Source organism: Misgurnus anguillicaudatus, chromosome 19, assembly GCF_027580225.2.
Source record: "Misgurnus anguillicaudatus chromosome 19, ASM2758022v2, whole genome shotgun sequence".
NCBI lineage: Eukaryota > Metazoa > Chordata > Actinopteri > Cypriniformes > Cobitidae > Misgurnus > Misgurnus anguillicaudatus.
Window position 1 is genome coordinate 25,201,706 of NC_073355.2, and position 21,210 is coordinate 25,222,915.

General features: G+C 40.4%; 1 protein-coding gene and 1 long non-coding RNA gene across 2 annotated transcripts in view; one reads left to right on the forward strand and one right to left on the reverse strand.

Annotated features, from left to right (window-relative positions):
• The window catches only part of LOC129425252 (uncharacterized), a 122,630-nt gene that overhangs the window by 86,004 nt on the left and 15,416 nt on the right, over positions 1-21,210 (forward strand). The window contains exons 26-31 of the mRNA XM_073856644.1: positions 87-395; positions 7,901-8,212; positions 8,469-8,771; positions 19,120-19,401; positions 19,515-19,826; positions 20,661-20,966. Of these exons, the coding sequence (XP_073712745.1) occupies positions 87-395; positions 7,901-8,212; positions 8,469-8,771; positions 19,120-19,401; positions 19,515-19,826; positions 20,661-20,966 (1,824 nt within the window). The remainder of the gene's footprint in view (positions 1-86; positions 396-7,900; positions 8,213-8,468; positions 8,772-19,119; positions 19,402-19,514; positions 19,827-20,660; positions 20,967-21,210) is intronic.
• LOC129436013 (uncharacterized) lies at positions 14,370-17,098 on the reverse strand. The gene is made up of 3 exons (XR_012359221.1): positions 16,667-17,098; positions 16,524-16,583; positions 14,370-15,428 (listed from the first exon to the last, which is right to left on the reverse strand). It is a non-coding gene; the product is annotated as an uncharacterized lncRNA (long non-coding RNA).

A 21,210-nucleotide genomic window follows, 5' to 3' on the forward strand; every position in this document is an offset into this window, starting at 1 on the left:
AAATCACTTGCACGGTACCAATCGCGATAGCACAATGTAGAAGTTTTGCATGTTTAAAATTATAATAAAGTTGTCTTGTTTTTCAGGTGATGTTAGACTGGTCAATGGTGGTAATCGCTGCTCTGGTAGAGTTGAGGTCTTTCATGATGGTCGTTGGGGAACTGTGTGTGATGACTCTTGGGACATTAATGATGCTGCTGTGGTGTGCAGACAATTGGGATGTGGAAAAGCGGTTACTGCAGACAGTGGGGCTTATTTTGGCCAGGGCAGTGACCCAATCATGCTGGATGAAGTTGCATGTTCTGGAAATGAGAGCAGCCTAATACAGTGCAAACACAATGGACTAGGATCTCATAACTGTAAACACAGTGATGATGCTGGTGTTATATGTTCAGGTATGAGAATATTCATCCATTTAATCCTAATCTTTTTTAGCTTACTGCCAACATTAATTTTCTCCCTAGCACATACTAGAATTGCTGATCAAATTCTTAGTAAGACCTAGTAAAAATAGCAAACAATTCTATGTTCCCTTTTAGTCGGTCACTACGACGTCACGTCGTGACCGACGAATTGGGAACTCGCTTAGAGAGACCAATCTACTTCGAGTAACTACTAAAATGCCAATGAACTTGGCATGCAGGTATTTGCGTAATCTGGCGCCACCTCGCCAGGTGCGTATATAAGCAGCAGGTGCAAAATGCCAAATTAGCTTTTTCTCATCGAAAGCCGGCAGTCTCTGCTAATGAGAAGCTACTATACCTGCTCTTCTGGGAATGGTTACTGAGGTTGGTTGGACAAGCAGTACCACAGCGGACGCTCGCAGTTTCCACTGCTCTTCTTTACTGTTTTGAGTTCCAGTGTGTGCGTTGCCTCTCCCTGTGTGCATCATCATTTTCCTAAAAGAGAAATACGGAGAGCTTTGTGTCTTGTTAAAGACTCTCTGTTTGCATCTCCAGACACAACCCATTGTCACCTGTTTTATTCATTAACCGAGGGCAACATTGGCGTGGATGCGCTGGTGCAGAGCTGGCCACGGGGTGTGCGCAAATACGCATTTCTCCCCAGTGAGCCTTATCGCAGAAATTCTGTGCAAAAACAGGGAGGACGGAGAGAAACTTTTAGTGGTTGCTCCTTACTGGCCCACCAGGAATTGGTTTCCTGAACTCATGCTTCTCGCGACAGCCCCTCCCTGGCGGATTCCCCTGAGGAAGGACCTTCTTTCTCAAGGAGAGGGCACATTATGGAACCCGCACTGCAGCGCTGCGCTAACACCATTGCTGCAGTTAGAGTGCCATCTACGAGACACGCTTACGTGGTTAAATGTAACCTGTTCGTCGACTGGTGTTCCTCTAAACGAGAGAACCCCCTAGAATGCCCAATTAGTGTCGTGCTTTCGTATCTTCAGTATCGGTTGGATGGTAGGCTGTCACACTCCACCATTAAAGTTGATATTGCTGTGATATCCGCTCATCATTCCCCGATAATCGGTAGATCAGCAGGTCAGCACGACCTAGTTATTAGGTTCTTAAGAGGAGCTTAATCCTTCGCGCCCTCCCTCTATTCCTCCTTGGGACCTGTCCATGGTGCTGAAAGCCCTGCAGGGTGCCCCTTTTGAGCCGCTGCAGTCTGTGAGTCTGAAGTTTCTCACAATGAAAACTCTGACCCTACTCGCACTGGCTTCGCTTAAGAGGGTAGGGGACCTTAATGCATTCTCAGTCGACCAGTTGTGCCTTCAGTTTGGACCTGCTGTCTCTAGTGTAACATTGAGACCCAGGCCAGACTACGTGCCCAAAAATCCCACCACTCCTTTGAGAGATCAGGTGGTGAGCTTGCAAGCGCTGCCCCCGGAGGAGGCAGACCCAAACATGGCATTGTTATGTCCCATACGCGCGCTGCGCCTCTATGTTGATCAATCACAAAGCCTCAGGACCTCTGATCAGCTCTTTGTCTGTTACGGTGGTCAGCAGAGAGGGAAAGCTGTCCCCAAGCAGAGGATGTCTCATTGGATTGTAGACACTATTGCCCTTGCTTATAAACTGCAGGGAACCCCATGTCTATTTAATTTGAGAGCACACTCCACTAGAAGTGCTGCCTCATCTTGGAAACTTGCTCGTGGTTCCTCGCTGAGAGACATCTGCAGAGCTGCTGGTTGGGCGACACCTAATACATTCATTAGATTTTACAGTGTTCGTATCGAGCCGGTAATCTCTTGTGTTCTCGCCTCATCTGGGGGAACACTGAGCACTGGCTTGCGTGTCGGCTTGCAGCCTCCCACTGACGCTACACCGTACTGCCCTCCAAAGGCAGAGTGCAGTATCTACGCAAACACTGAAACTGAGAAAAGTGGCTTTAAAGTTTTTACACTAGCCAGCCAAACATGTTGTGGGTAGATTAGTGGTAATGCATTCATGTAATGCCTTGTTAGGAAGAAATTTTTATAGAAAAAAAAACATGACCACCGATTTGACCCTTGACTCTCAAAATGCAGATACTGCACTCTGCCTTTGGATGACCTTTAACAACTAAAGCACTATTGCAATAGCAGAGTGCAGTATCTACGAACTAAATGTGTTCACTCAACTTTTTCTCATGCTTCTTAATACATTTTGATTGTTTTTAATAACTGTAATAGTTTTATTGATGTTTGCATGTTGTGAATGCTAAAAATGCTCCTTTTACCACAAAGAGTATTTTACTCATTTTATTTTTATTTATTAATTTACATTATACGAGGTTTGCTTTAAAAACAGTAGTTAAAAATTAACACAAGTTAAAAATAGGAGAACATGTTTGTCCCAAAGACATTATTGTAACTAACAGTATGCCCATTTTAGTTAATTTTCATGTTGTCTCAAAGTAGCACAGTTATGTAAACTTAGATATTCTTAAGATTAGCTTAGAAGTACTAAACAAAATGTTTTAATATTAAGTAGCCTACAAAATTAGTTCGTGGAAAAAGAGCACTTATTATGGAAGTGTACTTTTTCACCTAGCGTGCTTTCTGCTGGCCCCGGCTGCGCTCGTCAGGTTGACTGGGCGCCGTTAACTTTGCCTAACAATATAACTTTACCAGACTCTTATCAAACAAAGGAGTAACCCCTGTCAATACAATTGAATTAGCTGCCTAAAAAGTGGAGAGATGTTCGAATCAACAAACACCAATGCGACTGAATCGGATTATATCATTATTGTCGGAGGATATTGCCTTCAATGGACGAGCACAGGTAGGTCAAAACTTGCTAGCAGCTGGCTAGTTAACTACTTATAAAGCTGTAATTTGCCTATGTATGAGTTATTATCTTGCTATCTTCCTTACCCGTATTTGCTTATTTGCGTTTTAACGCGAATTCAATCATCATTTGGACGCGGCATTGTGCCATGGTTGGTTTGTTGTTGTGTGTTACAATCGGGGAAAAGCGCAGTATCTGCGGTGTCAAAGCTGGGGAAACAAAGCCAGAACGCAGTAACGTCACTTACTGCGGTTTGCCTTGGTATTAGCATGGATTTTGTAGTTACTGCAATTTTGACACCCTCATTTCTCTGAAACGGGACAAAATTTTACCAGGAGACTTTGTCATAAGACAGAACAGATGTCATAAAGCTCGTTTCAAGCCTTAACTCCATTTTGACCAAGCGTGTAGTTACTGCGCTTTCGCTTTGGACGGCAGCGTAGTACCAGTATGGAAGACCACATGGGTCAAAGATGCGTAAATGTTTGATTTGACCCTCCTCCGCTGTTTTGGCAGCTGATGTTGCGGAGCATCGGCTGTCAGTGTCATGGATTTGGACGTGGATGAACCCAAGTGCAGACACGTATTACAGAAAACAGGAATTTATTAAATAACAGAAACAAAAACCCACGAGGGGGCAAAAAACAGAACAAACACTAATCTACACAGAAATACACTAAACATAACATATTAACAAAACAATAAACTTAGACTAAAACACACTACACTTAACTTGAACTGGAACACACTGGAAACAACGACTGGCATGAAACAACGTGGTAATACAGACGAACCCGTACTGGACGACAAACACAAAGACTCTTAAATAGGAACAAAATAATTACATACACCTTAAATAAAAGAATCACAAGTAAGGGATCAGGGAAAAAGTGACGAGACCCGGGAAATGCGTGGTCAGAATAAACCAATATTAAAACCACGCATCTCCCACATAGAACATTGTACTGTCAGAACCCTGCCAGTACAAACAAGGATCTGGCAGGATCCTGACAGTCAGCCTCTCACTAGCTGCATCCTCGCGAACCTACCCGTTAGGCTCGGGCCTCCACATTGCGTCCCCTACGTGGGGTTAATCCTACCAGCCCACGTTTCCCTCCAGCAGAGCCCGCTCTGCTCCACAGTTTTTACTGTCTATTACATCAACCACAGTTGACTATCGACCACCATTAACCCTGCCCGGGGGGTGGCTTCCTCAGCGTTCCTACTCGGCTCCAGTAGGACGCTTCCCAGTCGCTGTCACTATTGTGGTAAAGGAACAGTAGTGACCGGCCTTCTGCCTTAAGACCTAATTCGCTGTCTCCTTAGTGGATTCAGAGGGCTTTATGCAGACACTGGAAGGGTCAGCTCCAGTGGCGCTTTGGTAGGGATTCCCAATTCGTCGGTCACAATGTGACATCATAGTGACCAACTGAAAGGGAACGTCTCAGTTATGTATGTAACCCTCGTTCCCTGAAAGAAGAGAATGGAGACGTCATGTCCCGTTGCCACTGTTGCTGTTCCACTGCTGATTACGGCCTAGCACTGATGCTCGGCTTTCTCAGCAAAAAAGCTAATTTGGTATTTTGCACCTGCTGCTTATACACACCTGGCGAGGCGGGGCCAGCATTATGCAAATACCTGCATGCCAAGCTCCTTGGTGTTTTAGTAGTTACTCAAAGTAGATTGGTCTTTCTAAGCGAGTTCCAAATTCGTCGGTCACAACGTGACGTCTCCGTTCCCTTCCTTCAGGGAACGAGGGTTACATACGTAACCAAGACGTTTTTGGTGGTCAATTTCACTATTAGGTAAAAAAATATTGATTTGAGAAACTGTTCCTCAACTCCATACATTTGCCCCATCCCAGAATGTTTTAGATGTCTCCTCATATAAAACACCTGATTCAACTCAATAACCTCCTTCCAGAATGTTTGAAATGAGGAGCTCAGATGCAAAAGCCGCTAAACGCCACTTACATCAAAAATGAGATCATGATATTAACCAAATGCTCTTGGCACGTGTTCATCAAAGACTTGTGCTTCAAAACCATCTTATCCTGGCCTCTGGTCATTGAAAAATACAGAATAGTTGGCAAAATTCATTAAGAGTCTGATAAAAATGCTTATTTACAAGAAAACATGTCAGATGCACTTAGATGGTTTTGTATCTGATCTCTTTAAATATCTCTCTAATTAACACTAAAAAGCTGATGAGATGTTTTATATGGGGAGACTTTAAAACTTTCTTGGGGTAGAGGTCTGTAGTTGAGAAACACTGCTGCAGAAAATTATAGTATTTACACTTGGTTAAAAGCAGGGTATAGGTGATTTTTTCAGAGAAACATTCTTGTTATTCTGGTTGAAAATCTTTTCATAGACTGATAGCAAAAACTAAAGTCATATAAACATATTTATATATAAAAATCTTGGAAGGTAGAGCCCGAAGCCATTTGTTTTGAGAATAATGGCTGGCTGATGAAGTTATTGGCTGGCTAGCCGGCTCAGCCAAAACCTAAATGGCTGCTGCAGCCGCCAAACTTTTCATAGCTCCAAATGAAGCTGCCACTACATGTCTAAAGATGTCTATATTATACTGATTAACTAGTTCTCAATCTTTCCAAGCAATGAGAAAATAAGACTGAGAAAAACTGTAATATAAACGCACACTGTTATCAGTATTTTTTTGGACATAGTTTTGCATATTTCACTTCAATGTACACCGAAGCATGCGTCGTGAATAAGCAATGTGGAACGGTGGTTTGTTACTGCAGTAATATCACGTTCAGTGCTATAAATTTCTCTGTTCCAGAATATTTGATTCAAACATCATTCTTTGATTCAGGTGCTTGTGCAACCGTGCTCTGAAGATTTAACAAAAGTTTGGGTAGGTCTAAGTTTGAAAAAAGTAAGTAGGAATTAGGAAAGTATGTGAGAAGTGAGATCAAAATTCCCTTGCTCGCCTCTTTCCGCCATTTTACCTCAGTGCGACAAAAAAATGCATCTCTTATTCTGTACGGAAAACAAGCAATTTTAATTCGTCGTCAATTCACTGCGAGTCTTTGACCATTTCCCAATCAGAAGACTGCAGCCTCTGGGGGTCGCATTTTTACGCTGCATACGTCATCAAGACTGCCTTATTTCAAAATATTAACAATTATAAAGTTTATTCTTATTCTTAGTTAATTGTAAATTGTTGTATGCGTATGGCTTGCGAATGTAATGCTCAGTTAACTTAAATAAACCAGGCTTGATGACGTATGCAGCCTGCATATGCGACCTCCGCAGGCTGCAACCTTTGGACTGTGAAACGGCCTCTGTGTATCATAGCATCGAGCGAGCACAAGACTGTGCTGTTATGAAACCAGTTGGAAAAAAGATCTTGTGTATTGTTTAAAAATTTCGTGTGTGTTTCTCTATGTGAGAGAATTATTATTTGATGCAAATAATTCTAGCCAGCTCAGCCAAACTTTATCAGCTGGCGGCTCAATTTGGCTTAGGAAATTATTGGCTGGTGGCGGCTGAACTTCTAAATGGCGCTTCGGGGTCTAGTGGAAAGTGCAGGACCAAAAAATGTTTCTCCAAATATTGTATTCTGTCTGAATTTCTTCTTCTTAGCTGGGTTACACATTTTTATGTTGTAAATTGATGGAAGCAAGGCTTCTTAACTGTGAATTTTGAAGGGGTGTGATATGTAAACAGCGAAATTTCAGTTGGTACACTTGATAATATCTTATCATAACGGTATTGGTGGTATATAAATGTTTAATGTATCAGACATCCACATTAACGGGCTGCAAACCAGAATTAAATCTAGAATTGGCTTTTTATTCAGAAATAAAGCTTCTTTTACTTATGCTGCCAAACATACACTAGTAAAATGACTGTCCTACCAATACTAGATTTTGGGGATGTCATTTTTAGAACTGCCTCTACATCTTTTGTGAAGGTTAGATGTGGTCTATAACAGTGCCATTCATTTTGTTACCAATGCCTCTTTTAATACCCATCATTGTGATTTAGATGCGCTAGTGGGTTGGCCTTCCTTACATACTCAACGCTGACCCACTGGTACCATTTTATATTTAAATCAATTTTAACCAAAACCCCTCTGTATTTGAACTCTCTTCTCACCAATGCTTCATCCGTTCCCACACGACTATCAGACTACCCACACTACTTTTGCCCATTTGCTGTACATGCTGACTTCCCTTTTTATAATTTTATTCTACATTTATCTTTGCTCTAGATCTTTTATTACAGATTAGGATATATTAATTGTTATATATTGTTATTTGAATTTATTGTCTAAAAAACTTGGGCCTCATCTATTTCCTTGTGTATTTAATGTGTAATTTGTGTAATTTTTATGTGTAACTATTTGTCGTCTTGAACCTTGCTTTATCTTGGCCAGGTCGCCGTTTCAACTGAGAACGTGTTCACATGCTTACCTAATAAAGGTTAAATAAAAAAATATATAATAAAGACATAAATGCTGTTGTAAGATGATTTCTGTGATGGAAATATTTTTGTTAATTGAGTGAGCATTCAACATTTTGGTTTGTTTGATTTATTAACACATGCCCAAAAATGATTTTTTAATAGTCTGTCATGATAGCACAATGTAAGAGTTTGGCATGGATTGAATTATAATGAAGTTGTCTTGTTTTTCAGGAGGTGATGTTAGACTGGTCAATGGTAGTAATCACTGCTCTGGTAGAGTTGAGGTCTTTCATGATGGTCGTTGGGGAACTGTGTGTGATGACTCTTGGGACATAAATGATGCCGCTGTGGTGTGCAGACAGCTGGGATGTGGAGAAGCTCTTAGTGCAAACAGTGGGGCTTATTTTGGTCAGGGGAGTAGCCCAATCTGGCTGGATGATGTTGCATGTTTGGGAAGTGAGAGCAGCATAAAACAGTGCAAACACAATGGACTAGGATCACATAATTGTGGCCACCATGAAGATGCTGGTGTTATATGTTCAGGTATGAGAATATTCATCCATTTAATTCTAAGTGCCCACACTTTACTCAGTGGATAGCCCAATAAAACAAACAGTTTTTTCTTTCATTTTAAAGTTTTAAATGTTTCAATAAGATTTTCAGATACAAATAATTTTAAAGACTGAGTAAAAAGTTGCAAAAGTATAAGAAATATCCAAGAAATATGTTATCTGCATCTCTTAAACCAATCAAATACATTTTAAGCTTGACACAAGTTTTCTTTCATCTCATACATCAGACTTGTTAAGATTGGTTAATGGCTCTGATTCCTGCTGTGGAAGAGTGGAGCTCCTTTCCAACGGCCAATGGGGAACTGTGTGTTATGAGAGCTGGGACATAACAGATGCTGATGTTGTGTGCAAACAATTAAACTGTGGCAGAGCCATCAGCGCCTCTCACAGTGCAGCATTTGGTCAGGGAAGTGGAGTGAGTTGGACAAATAATTTAAGATGTGTTGGAAATGAGACCACCTTTATGAATTGCTTAGAAAAAAGTCAACGTAGCTGTGGCCCTAATACAGATGCTGGTGTTGTTTGTACAGGTAAGTCAAATAATTTGGGAGGGACTACAGTTAGATGGTAGTATTTTTGTACTCCAGTGAACATTTATCAGAGAAAAGAACCTTCGAGGGAACTTCGACGCTGCGTCAGAGCTGACGCTATGGGGAACGCCTACAGCGTGACGCCGTCTGAGTATGTATATCAAATTCAACCAACGGTTGGGCGTGACGTCATAGACTGAAGCCAGAGAGCATAAATACGGCAGAAAGGAACCCCCACTTTATCTTTTTAAGCCTCAGCGGCTATCTATGTGTGTGTGTGTATCAAGAGTGTTTGAATAGCTTAAACTGTGTGACTGAATAGTTTAACTGTGTGGCTGATAATGAAGGAAAATAAGAAATCAGAAAGTTTAGGAGCTGAGCACGCTCACGCCGCTCTTGAGGGCACGGTGTGACGTTTGTTCATTATGATAACTTATCTTTCAAAATGCTCCGTTGTTCCTCCTCTGGGTGTGGAAGCCTGCATTGCAGCTACTTCCCCTCATTGAGAGGGAAGTGATCTCGTGTAATCTTCCCCCGAGGGGGTTGATATATTTGAGTACAGGGTAGTGAGGACGCACAGCTATCCTCCCTCTGCCATATAATGATTTAATCAAGCTCAGTATACGAGGCATGGGTCGAAGTTTAATCCAAATGGCCGGAAGAGCGTCCGCACGATAAGCTGCCAGAGCCCTTCCAACATGCTAAAACTCAGCCAAACACCACTCGGGCTGTGTGTCGTTGTTTTGAAGAGTCAAGACAATGATCGCGTTTCTCGCGGCTTAAGTCCTGCGTCCACTGAGGTGGTGTAGTGTACTTTGACTGTGAAAGCTCTGCCTCGGGAGGGTTTGGAAGCACGCACTGCAGTCACTTCCAACACGATTGGGAGCCCTATGCAATGTATTACCTCTGAGGAGATATATGTTGTAAACACAGCCCTTCTCTTCACAGACTGCTAGTTTTAATATGTATGAACCAGCAGATAATAAAGAAACTATATCATTCAGCGAATTAGATGAGAGATTTCTTACAAAATGAGTGCAATCTCAACACCAGAGGCTTCCTTTCTTTCCTGATCTCCATTATTATGCAAGTCATGGAAAAGACCATTCTCTGACCATGTTTACACAAGCACTTCAGCTAGCTTTTAAACATAATAGGCTATATTTAGAGAAAATTTTTATGTTGCCATTAGTGGCTTCATCCCTAAAGCCTCCAACATTCTCAATATTTGTGTATAAGGCCCTATCAAGGTATGCTCTACTGGGGAGTGTGGGCTTTATCTGCCATTTATGGGTCCCACACCTCTTAGTGCCCACCTGTATTAACTGTGAACACTCTGCCATTGCATCTTTAGGGCATTTGCATACAATTTATATTGACGATTGGCTAATATTAGCACAGCCAGCACAGATGGCAGCACAGCATCGAGATGTTGTGTTTGCACATCTAGATACCTAGCGTTGAGACACCAAGAAAAGTATGTTAGTCCCAACACAGGTGATCACATTTTGAGGATAATATGGAACTCAACGATGATGCAGGCACAGATGTCTCCTGCTCGTGTCATGTCCATTTTTCACATTAGTGAATGAGTTGAAGCTAGGTCAATCGCACACCAAGTGGTGGTTTTAAAATCAGGGTTTTTCCTCGAGGGGCAACCCTTTTTGCATGTTCAGGGTTATGCGCACGTCTTCGTACTCTAGAATATGTAAAGATTTCAGGTTTCTGTCTCAAAGCCCGAGGTGAGGTGTGGTCTGTCGCTGCATGACATTAATGACAGATGCATCTCTCTTAAGTTGAGGATCAGCTATGGAAGGCCAATAGGACAAAAATGTCCAATCAGCTAAAATGGCAGGAAAAGTGTGCTTCTCCAGTAGAGAGGACCTCTTTTCTGGGTGTAGTATGGATTTCTACGATAGCAGGCACGGTTGTCTCCTGCTCGTATAGAATTCATCCTTTAACCATGGGGTTCCTTAAGGGGCAACCCGTTTCTCATGATCAAGGTCACACGCAGATGCTTTGTGCCATAGTATTATGGAAGAAACAATGCTTCCTTTTGGCCAGTGTTGGCCTTTTTACCATGTTCAGGGTTACGCGTGCACGTCTTCGTACCCTTAGAATATGGAAAAATGCTGGCTTTCTGTCTAAGGCCCGGGTTGAGGTGCGGACTGTTGTCGCATGACATTAATGACAGATGCATTTCTGTTAAGGAAAAGTGTGCTTCTCCAGTACAGAGGACCTCTTTTCTGGGCGTAGTATGGATTTCAATGACTGCAGGCACGGTTGTCTCCTGCTCGAATCCATCCTTTAACCATGGGGTTCCCTGAGGGGCAACCCGTTTTGCATAATCAAGGTCACACGCGAATGCTTTGTGCCTTAGTATAATGGCAGAAACTATGGTCCCTTTCTCAAAAAGGCCAGTGTTGGCTTTTTCACATGTTCAGGGTTACGCGCATATGTCTACGTGCCCTAAGAATATGGAAAAAAATTTGGGTATTTGTTTACAGGCCCCAAGTTAGGTGCGGTCTGTCACCACATAACATTAATGACAGACGCATCCCTATCTAGCTGTGATCAGTTATGGAAAGCCAAAAGGGCAAAAATGTCCCATCAACTAAACGCCAAGAAAAGTTTGCTTCTCCAGCACAGAGGACCTCTTTTCTGGGCGTGGTATGGATTTCAACGACTGCAGGCACGGTTGTCTCCTGCTCGTAAAGAATCCATCCTTTAACCATGGGGTTCCCTGAGGGGCAACCCGTTTCTCATGATCAAGGTCACATGCAGATGCTTTGTGCCTTAGTATTATGGAAGAAACCATGGTTCCTTTCCCATGAAGGCCAATATTGGGGGCTCAGGGTCGTCACATCAGGCTTACGACGGATGCATCCCTCTAAGGCCAGGAAGTCAATAAGGTCAAAATCTATGTAAGTCCACATGGAGCAGACATACCGCTGAGGCAGGCATGAGCTTGGGGAATGAAGACTCCACCCACATGTGGGGGAGCAAATTTGGCTCAGGTTCGGCCAAGCGAAAGCTGACCTGTTTGCAATTCAGGAGAATTCACATTGTACTCTTTGGTTTTCTCTCTTTCACCCAGTCCCACTCGGACTGGTTGCCATGACACAGGAAGGGTCTGAGGGCCTCCGGTGTGTTTTTCCCCAATTGCTCAGCTCCTGGGAGTTCTGGAGAGGGTCCAGCAGCACAGGCACAGCTGTTGCTCGTAGCCCCGTGTTGGCTGACCCGAGTGTGGTTTTCGAACCTGGTCACCCTCCTAGACGGCTCCCGATTTCAGGGGCCGATCTGGAGGGATCGGTAGTCTCAGGCAAGGGGCACTGTGTTTTACCCCAGCCTAGAGTTTTTGGGTCTGGCCTCTGAGGAGGACAGACTTATAGAAACGGGTCTCTCAACTGAGGTTGTGCAGACTATTTTACTTCCAGAGCTCCCTCCACCAGGAAATTATACGCATTTGAAAAAAGACTTTAATTACGTGGTGCCAAGAGCACTTATATGACCCAGTTAACTGCCCCTTGGTATAGTTCTGGAGTTTTAATAGGAGCAGTTTGCAGCAGGGCTGCCTCCTTTGACCATTAAGGCTTATGTGGCAGTTATATCTGTCTTTCATACCTTAGTGGTCGGTCCCTCATTAAGTAGAGACCATCTATTCATGCGTTTCCTGTGTGGCACTCAGAGGCTGAGGCCTGCGAGTCATTTTAGGATCCCTGCGTGGGATCTGTCTGTGGTCCTTGAGGACTTATCAGGGGCACCATTTGAGCCATTGATACCATTTCAAAAAAAGTTTCTTACTCTGGAAACTATATTTCTCCTAGCTATTACCTCCATTTAGAGGGTAGGAATTTTATTGGCTCTCTCTGCTTCACTCACTTGCCTCGGGTTCACTCCAGGCATGGTGAAGGCTTTCTACCCTAGGTCGGATTACGGGTCTAAGGTTCAGAATAATATTCCATGTCCCATAATATTGCAGGCTTCCAGCCCTCCACCTTTTAAGGATTTAGCCAGAGGGCGCTTAATTTGCTGTGTTTAGTGCATGCACTGGACATGTATGTGCATAGTACTGCCGGTGAACAGAGCAGTTATTTAAATGCTTCGGTTCAGCACGGACTGAGTTCCCGGCCACCAAGCAGCTTTTAGGTAGATGGATTGTCGAGGCTATCCCATGTGCTTTTGAAGCCTCTTGACGGCCCTTTACTTTAACCGTCAGAGCGCATTCAACTTAAGGTATGGCAGCATATAGGCAGAGGTGGAAAGAGTAATAAAATATTGTACTCAAGTAAAAGTAAAGTTACTTTAATAATATTTTACTTAAGTAAAAGTAAAGTTACTGGTCTAAAAATCTACTCAAGTAAAAGTAAAAAGTAAGTCATTTTAACTTTACTCAGAGTAAAAGTTACTTTTTTACAGGGGGGAGAGGTGGAGGATTCTATTATAGTTCAAAAACGACAAGGGAATATACATCTTAAACTAGTTGTTTTTAATTGTAGGAACATCTTTACAATTAAAGTGCAATAACAAAAAGTTAATAAAATAAAAAGCTTTTTTAAAACTAAGAAACATTTATGGAATTGTTTAATGATTTTTAAATGTGAGTTATGCATTTTTGAAGGTGGTCAGCAGCTAGTAAATACAATCACTATAGTAAAGTTGTAATTGATGTATTCCTGGTAACATACATTATTTCATTAAATTATATATAGTGTAATGTTTAGAAGGAACCCTCATGTTACATATAGTTTAAATGAGCATATAATGAGATAAGTGCCATGGCTATATACGTTTGACACGTTTATTGTCTTCTAGCTTCTCTGACCTGGGTAACTGATGTCAGACCTTTATTCTTCTTTCTCTTTCTATCTCTCTCTCTCTCTCTCTGCAATGTCTAATGACCTGCGCATTCTCGAGGACATTCTGTAGTTGTGTTTGACTTGACGCGAAGCTAGACCTCAGAAGATAATGCACATGGTATTAAAAGAAGTAAAAGAGTAAAAGAAAAAGTACAGATCTTAAAAACTACTCAAAAAAATAAAAGTACACAAAAAAACTACTCAATTACAGTACTGTGAGTAAATGTAATTCGTTACTTTCCACCTCTGCATATAGGGCCCTGTGGGCAGGGGCCTCGATCCATGATATCTGTGATGCGGCAGGCAGGCCCTCACCACTCACTTTTGTACACTTTTGAGTTGGATCTCAACTCTATTCCTGGTGATCGTGTGGTCTTAGTTGTGCATTGGTCTCAGTTGTGCTTTCTACACACAGACAGGCACTTGTAGTCTGGCGGATTGGGTATAACGTTCCCCATAGCGTCAGCTCTGACGCAGCGTCTCGTTCCCTCGAAAGGGAATGTCTCAGGTTATGTATTTAACCCTTGTTCCCTGAGAAGGTAACGAGACGCTGCGTCTTCCTGGCCATACTTCCGGCGTGCCTGAATACCCGCTTCGGCTTATGTGAGATAAAGTGGGCGTTCCTTTCTGCCATATTTATGCTCTCTGGCTTCCGTCTATGACGTCACGCCCAACCATTGGTCGAATTTGATATACATACTCAGACGCCGTCACGCTGTAGGCTTTTCCCATACACTCTAAAAAATGTTGGGTTAAAATTAACCCAACTTGGGTTATTTTGCAACCCAACGTTGGGTTAAATATGGACCAACCCAACGCTGGGTTATTTTAACCCAACAAAATATTTTGATTTTTTAACCCATCTGTTGGGTAGAAATAACTTTTTGTTGGGTTGAAACAACCCAACGTTTGGTTAATGTGTTTAAAGCTGAAATTGTGTGGTTTAAATTGCTTTCATACCTTTCATTGTGGTGTCTATAAATAACAAAGCATAGATTTAATTGAAAAAGCATATTTATTGCACATGAACAATAAAAGAGTACATAGCCCTACACAAACAATCAACTTTCTGATAAAAAAATATATTAGTATTATATCTCACAATCTAAAATGACAGATACCCAGTTAACATTACAATTAGATCAAGTAAAAGTTGTACAAGTAAGGGATAATGTATTGGCATCATGTCATCACAGAAAAAAGCCCCAACAGTTTCTTCAGGACAAATGTCACGAACACATTGGGTTAGTCATTTGTAAATTTAATGTCGGATATGTAATTAATAGACATTGATATTTATTTTTTGTGTAATATAAAACTGTACCTGTCAAAATGATTTGCAGCATTGGAGTTTTTAGTTTTGAGCAGTAGTAGAATGTCACAACTGGCCAATTAGAAACTAGCATTTTAGAGAACCGTGTAATAAGAAATGGTTAATGTAACACATAAGATCAACACAAAGTTACAGTCAATATATGATCAACATGAGTTATTACCTTAGCATGACAAATAACTACACAGACTTCTTATAGAAAGGGATTCCGTTCTTGGGAGTTTGTAAAAACAGGCTTCAAAAACATCCAAACTGATGTGCACTGCTTAGTAAAATGAATGTCCAAAACATAAAAAAAGTTTAAAACATGTCAACATCACCAAGGAGGGTGTATTGCTGGAGTGACTGTCTGTCAAAAACAATGAAGGCTTGATGGCAGAGATCGTCATCTTCCAATCCAAGGACAAATGGGAATGGTTTTGTCACCTCAGCCTCTCAGAAGAATGCAACCATGTTGGTCCCAACCTGTTGAAAACAGACAAAACACTTGTTAGAATGCAGGCAAAGACTCTAAATGGATGATGCAGCATTATTATACAAAACAAAACAATTCATATTTCATACACACAAATGTAGTATCTAGTTTAATTGTAATGAAATGTATAAATATCTGTTTTATTTCAATAACCTTACAATATACTCTTTGTTCATGCCAATAATTCAGATTCACAGTAATTTCAGATTCTGCCACGTCACTTTACCTGGCAGTAAGCCCAATTTTTTAGATTTTGCAACAACCTGCATACTTGCCCTTATTACTTAATATAGCCAACACTTTATTAGCATATATTACGTAATGAATACAGTGCTGGACATTAGGGGAATAGTCTACTCATTTTCAGTATTGAGCTATGTTGTTGCCTTGGCTGGGAAGAGTTGGTGCATCCCTCTATCGTCTGTGTGCGTGCACGTAAGCGCTGGAGCGGGCTGCGACACTTCGATAGCATTTAGCTTAGCGCCATTCATTCAATGGTACCAATCAGAGATAAAGTTAGAAGTGACCAAACACATCAACGTTTATACGAGCAAGTTTGGTGGTACAAAATAAAACGTAGTGCTTTTCTAAGCGTATTTAAAAGAGGAACTATATTTTATGGTGTAATAGCACTTTTGGGAGTACTTTGACTGGGCGCAGTAACACCCTCCCTCTCCCATTATGAGAGGGAGAAGGGGAGCGGACTTTTCAGGCGTTGATGTGTTTGGTCACTTCTAACTTTATCTCTGATTGGTACCATTGAATTTATGGGGCTAAGCTAAATGCTATCGAAGTGTCGCAGCACGCTCCAGCGCTTACGTGCACGCACACAGATGATAGAGGGATGTATCAACAATTCTTAGTTAAGGTAATAACATAGTTTAATATTGAAAATGAGTAGACTATTCCTTTAACGTTTGTCCCTAAAGTTAATGTTTTAGAGTTGCGAGTAAAAGACAATTTTTCTTGTCCGAGTTTTAACTCTATTCCTACTTGTAAACATGTCTTCTTGCTAGTTCACAAACAAAATATTAAATGTTTTAGGTTGCTTGCAACGCAAAGTTTGCAATACTTCCATTACTTACATAGACTTAAAATTTTCTTCCCACTTTTGTAGACAGGAGTTGGAATATCATCATGGGGTTCTGTAGAGAATTTTTTTTTAGGTTAAATTAGTAACTTTACTGTCATAATACTCAGCAAACAACTATTGTATTCCCAAGTGTACCTGGAGGTGATTTGTTGATGCTCCTGGTTCTTGGCTGGGAAGTTGCAATATTCTGTCTGTAAAATGCAATGCCCAAGTTTCAAATAGCTTTTCGGCATTGTCAGGAAATAACACAGAGAACTCTTGTGAACTCTGAAAATAACAAATCATGCATTCATTTTCAATAAAACTTTAATGTAAATTTATGCGATAATGAATGCTATGTGGGCTAGCTTGTCAGTGAACTACGGCTGCGTGTAGTAAATGGTGCTTCACCTGTTTTCAGATGATGGCAATTTACTTCTAATCACAGAACCGGCTTTACCGATGAGATGGGCTTGACAATTTTATACAATTAAAGAGATAGTTGGGCCAAAAATGATATTAAACCCATGATTACTCACCTCCAAGCCGTCCAAGATGCATATGTCCATCATTTTTTCAGACTAACACATTTTCAGTTATTTTAGAAAATCTTTTAGATCTTTCAGTTAATCAAATGTAAAGTTATGGGGTCCACTCCTTCAAGTCCAAAAATATTTGCATCCATCCTTCACAAAATAAATCGATATGGCTCCACGATAATAAACAAAGGCCTTCTGAGGGTAATCCGTGCAGTGTTGTTGTAGAAATATAACAAAAATAACTAGCTTCTGCTAATGGCGCCATCTTGGTCGCGTCCGCATTCAAGATGAGAGCTGTCCTGAATACAGAGGAGTCTAAGATGGCGGTATTACTGGAAGCTAGTTATTTTTGTTTATAAAGTTTAAAAATAGATATTTCTACAAAAAAACGGCACGGATTACCCTCAGAAGACCTTTGTTTATCATCGTGGAGCCATTTGGATTTCTTTTGTGAAGGATGGATGCACATTTTTTGGACATGAAGGAGTGGACCCTGTAACATTACATTTGATTGACTGAAAGATCGAAGACATTTTCTAAAATATCTCAAAATGTGTTCGTCTAAAAAATGATGGACATATGCATCTTGAATGGCTTGGGGGTGAGTAAATCATGAGTTTAATATAACTTTTGGGTGAACTATTCCTTTAATCGTGCAACCTTACATACCACTTTTGAAAATGACATACGCACAGCAAAATAAGCAGGGATTCTTAATAAAGAAATGCTTTGATATGCGTCATTGTATCAGTAGCAACATATAAATAATAAAAAACAAGTGCATTTTCATGTTACCTGTAAATAACTTTGTAAAAGCTGGTATCAGAACCTCAAAGTGACATTGTTTTAGCTTCTCCAGGAAAAAAATATCCAATCTTTTATCCATCAGGGTCTGAGGAAAAGAGCCAAAACTGTGATTTAAGTGGGCATCATCAAAAACATTTGAAAAAGACAAGAATGTCTGTAACTTACACAGACCAAATGAGAGTTCACAATAAGTGACCCTGTCTGTGAACTCAAGGCTAAAGTTTCATGATCTAAACATGATATTAAAAGCATCAGTTTGATTTCAACTTTTACAACAAACGATTATTTATTTAAAACGTACACGTTTCTTCCTCATATTAACGTTATCTGTTTTAAACTGAATTTCTAAACCATTAGAATACGTTACATTCTAACGTTTCTAAAATTATTAAAAGCCATGTTTAGACATATTTCATAAAACGTTCGATCAAACGAAATATTTAAATAATTTAAAAGCAAGCATATAGATTTACTGGGCATTACAGACTAGCCAACGGAAGCTAATAAAACTTTTAATAAGAGTTATGTCTTGTGAACCATCATTTTGCATACTTTTGCATTCAGAAATAGCTTAAATTATTAAAAACAATGATACAAACCTTTTCCTTCAAATAAATCAAAGATAAGTCGATGAAAAACCGTGTATGAATCCTGAGGTGATGGTAAATTCCCGCGTTCATATTCTCGCCTGAACTTATGTTTAAAATACATTTTGTGGACTAGAGAAAGTAATATTGAGAAACAGCTATATGTATCTATTAAGTTGGCTCTGCTTCAAAATTACCCAATATATAACCCAACAAGTTGGGTTACACAAAAACTACCCAACACTGATAAAACAACCCAACAAAATAACCCAACTGGCTCAACCCAGCAGTTGGGTTGAAAAAACAACCCAACGTTTTTTAGAGTGTAGCGTCAGCTCTGAAGCTCCGTCTCGTTCCCTTCTCAGGGAACAAGGGTTACATACGTAACCTGAGACGTTTTTCCACAGACATAGGCCTTGGCTATGAAAGCTTTTGAACATTCAATCGCCATTACTGCTTACACTTAGTAATTTGACTTTTTCTGTTTGTTACCTTTGCCATAATTATTAAATTTAACTTAGACTTATTTTGGACTTATGACTCAAACCTTATAGTTACTGAAATTTTGCCTCTGTGTCAAAATTGCCTTGCCCTAGTATACTTCATCAGTGTGGTATCTAAATGTTACAATATTCCTGAGAGCTTTTCATTCTAAATAAAAACTCATATTTTGCAGGTAATCTGCAGACGCCCACGCTTACCATTATCTCTCATTCAGTTGTGTCTCCTGGAGAAAACATTCAGTTCAAATGCACAACACCTAATCCAAGATGTCTGGAAAATGCTGAATTCCACCTGTTCAGAAGATCATCCACAATATCCTCTCAAACAAGTGTATCTAGTGTGACTTTCAGTCTGACTGTAGACGTCTCACATCAGAATCAGTATAGCTGTGATTACTCTTACAGGAATGATACCATTAAGTCTTCCAGGAGTAACACTATTGAAATCACTGTAGGTGAGTGTGTTCACAATGAATTGCTGCTTTTCTGCATTCCTGCACTTGTCACAGACACTTGTTAATCATATATTAGTTCAAGATTGTCAACATGTCTTCCTCTTGTTTTCTAGTGAACCTGCAGAAGCCCAAAATTTCTCTCAGTGGATTATTTGACTTTGGTCCTCAGGGTTCAGTGATCACCAGAGGTCACAACTTCACTATTACTTGTTCATCTGTATCTCAGTATTCTGGAGGCTTCTTCTCTCTGTTCAGTGGATCAAACATCATCAGTAGTGAATCAGCTGTCAATCATTTAGCCGTCTTCATCTTTCCTGAGGCAGATTATTCACATGAGGGAAACTACAGTTGTGTTTATAAAGTGAATGTGTCCTCACGGAACTTCTATTCAGATGCGTCTGACCTGCTGCTCATCACTATCATAGGTGAGTTATAGATGTTTGATCATTGTGTACTAACCAGACTTGAAGCTTAAACTCTAGAGTGTTATCTTATTGGTCAAAAATCCTGCAGTGTGTTTTGGCTTTGATATTGTTTCTGTGAGCTGCATCTTTTCATGGGAAGAGACAAATTTCTTTCACTTGGTAACTTGTTGCATTGTGCCTGATAGTGTACTTCTCGTCCATTGTTTTTTACATATTAAGATATCAGACATACTATTTTTACACATACTGATTTGACCTACTACACATACAATCTAAAAATTGTGCTTAACAGCACTAAAAGTGATAAACTGCACCAATGGAGAACCTGGGTAGAACCATATTGTGCTATGTTGAACCATAAAGGGATGTGTACACCACAGCTTTAAATGATGTCAGGTTGACATTTTCAGTTCGGCTATCACCAGAGAAATATATGCTAGCTGCTGTCATTTAAAAAAAACACCACGCTTCCATTTGAAACAATTGAACACTTGTCATTCCTTAGCACCACTTATGGTTCTACAGAGGTGCTATATAGGTGATTGGGATTGCTAAAAATGGCTACATTATTATTATTATTATGAGCTTTTAGTATTATCTAGCACCATTTTTTTTAAGAGTGTACTGATTTACTGATTTTGGATGCAGGGTTTAACTTGGTGCTGCTCAGACCAGCATGTGTACTGTATGACATCAAAGTATTGTAAGAGCAATTCGAGAACAGACTGGCTGCACTGTTTGATTTCTTAAATCACTTGCACGGTACCAATCGTGATAGCACAATGTAAGAGTTTTGCATGGATTGAATTATAATGAAGTTGTCTTGTTTTTCAGGAGGTGATGTTAGACTGGTCAATGGTAATAATCGCTGCTCTGGTAGAGTTGAGGTCTTTCATGATGGTCGTTGGGGAACTGTGTGTGATGACTCTTGGGACATTAATGATGCTACTGTGGTGTGCAGACAATTGGGATGTGGAAAAGCAGTTACTGCAGACAGTGGGGCTTATTTTGGCCAGGGCAGTGACCCAATCTTACTGGATGATGTTGCATGTTCTGGACGTGCGAGCAGCCTAATACAGTGCAATAACAATAAATCACATAACTGTAAACACAGTGATGATGCTGGTGTTATATGTTCAGGTATGATAATATTTATCCATGCAATCTCAATTTTTTTTAAGCTTACTGACAACATTAATTTTCTCCCCAGCACATACTATAATTGCTGATCAGATTCTTACTAAGACCTAGTAAAAATAGCAAACAATTCTATGTTTTTGGTGATCAATTTCACTATTAGGTAAAAAAAATATTGATTTGAGGAACTCTGTTCCTTAACTCCAGACCTCTGCCCCATCCCAGAATGTTTTAGATGTCTCCTCAA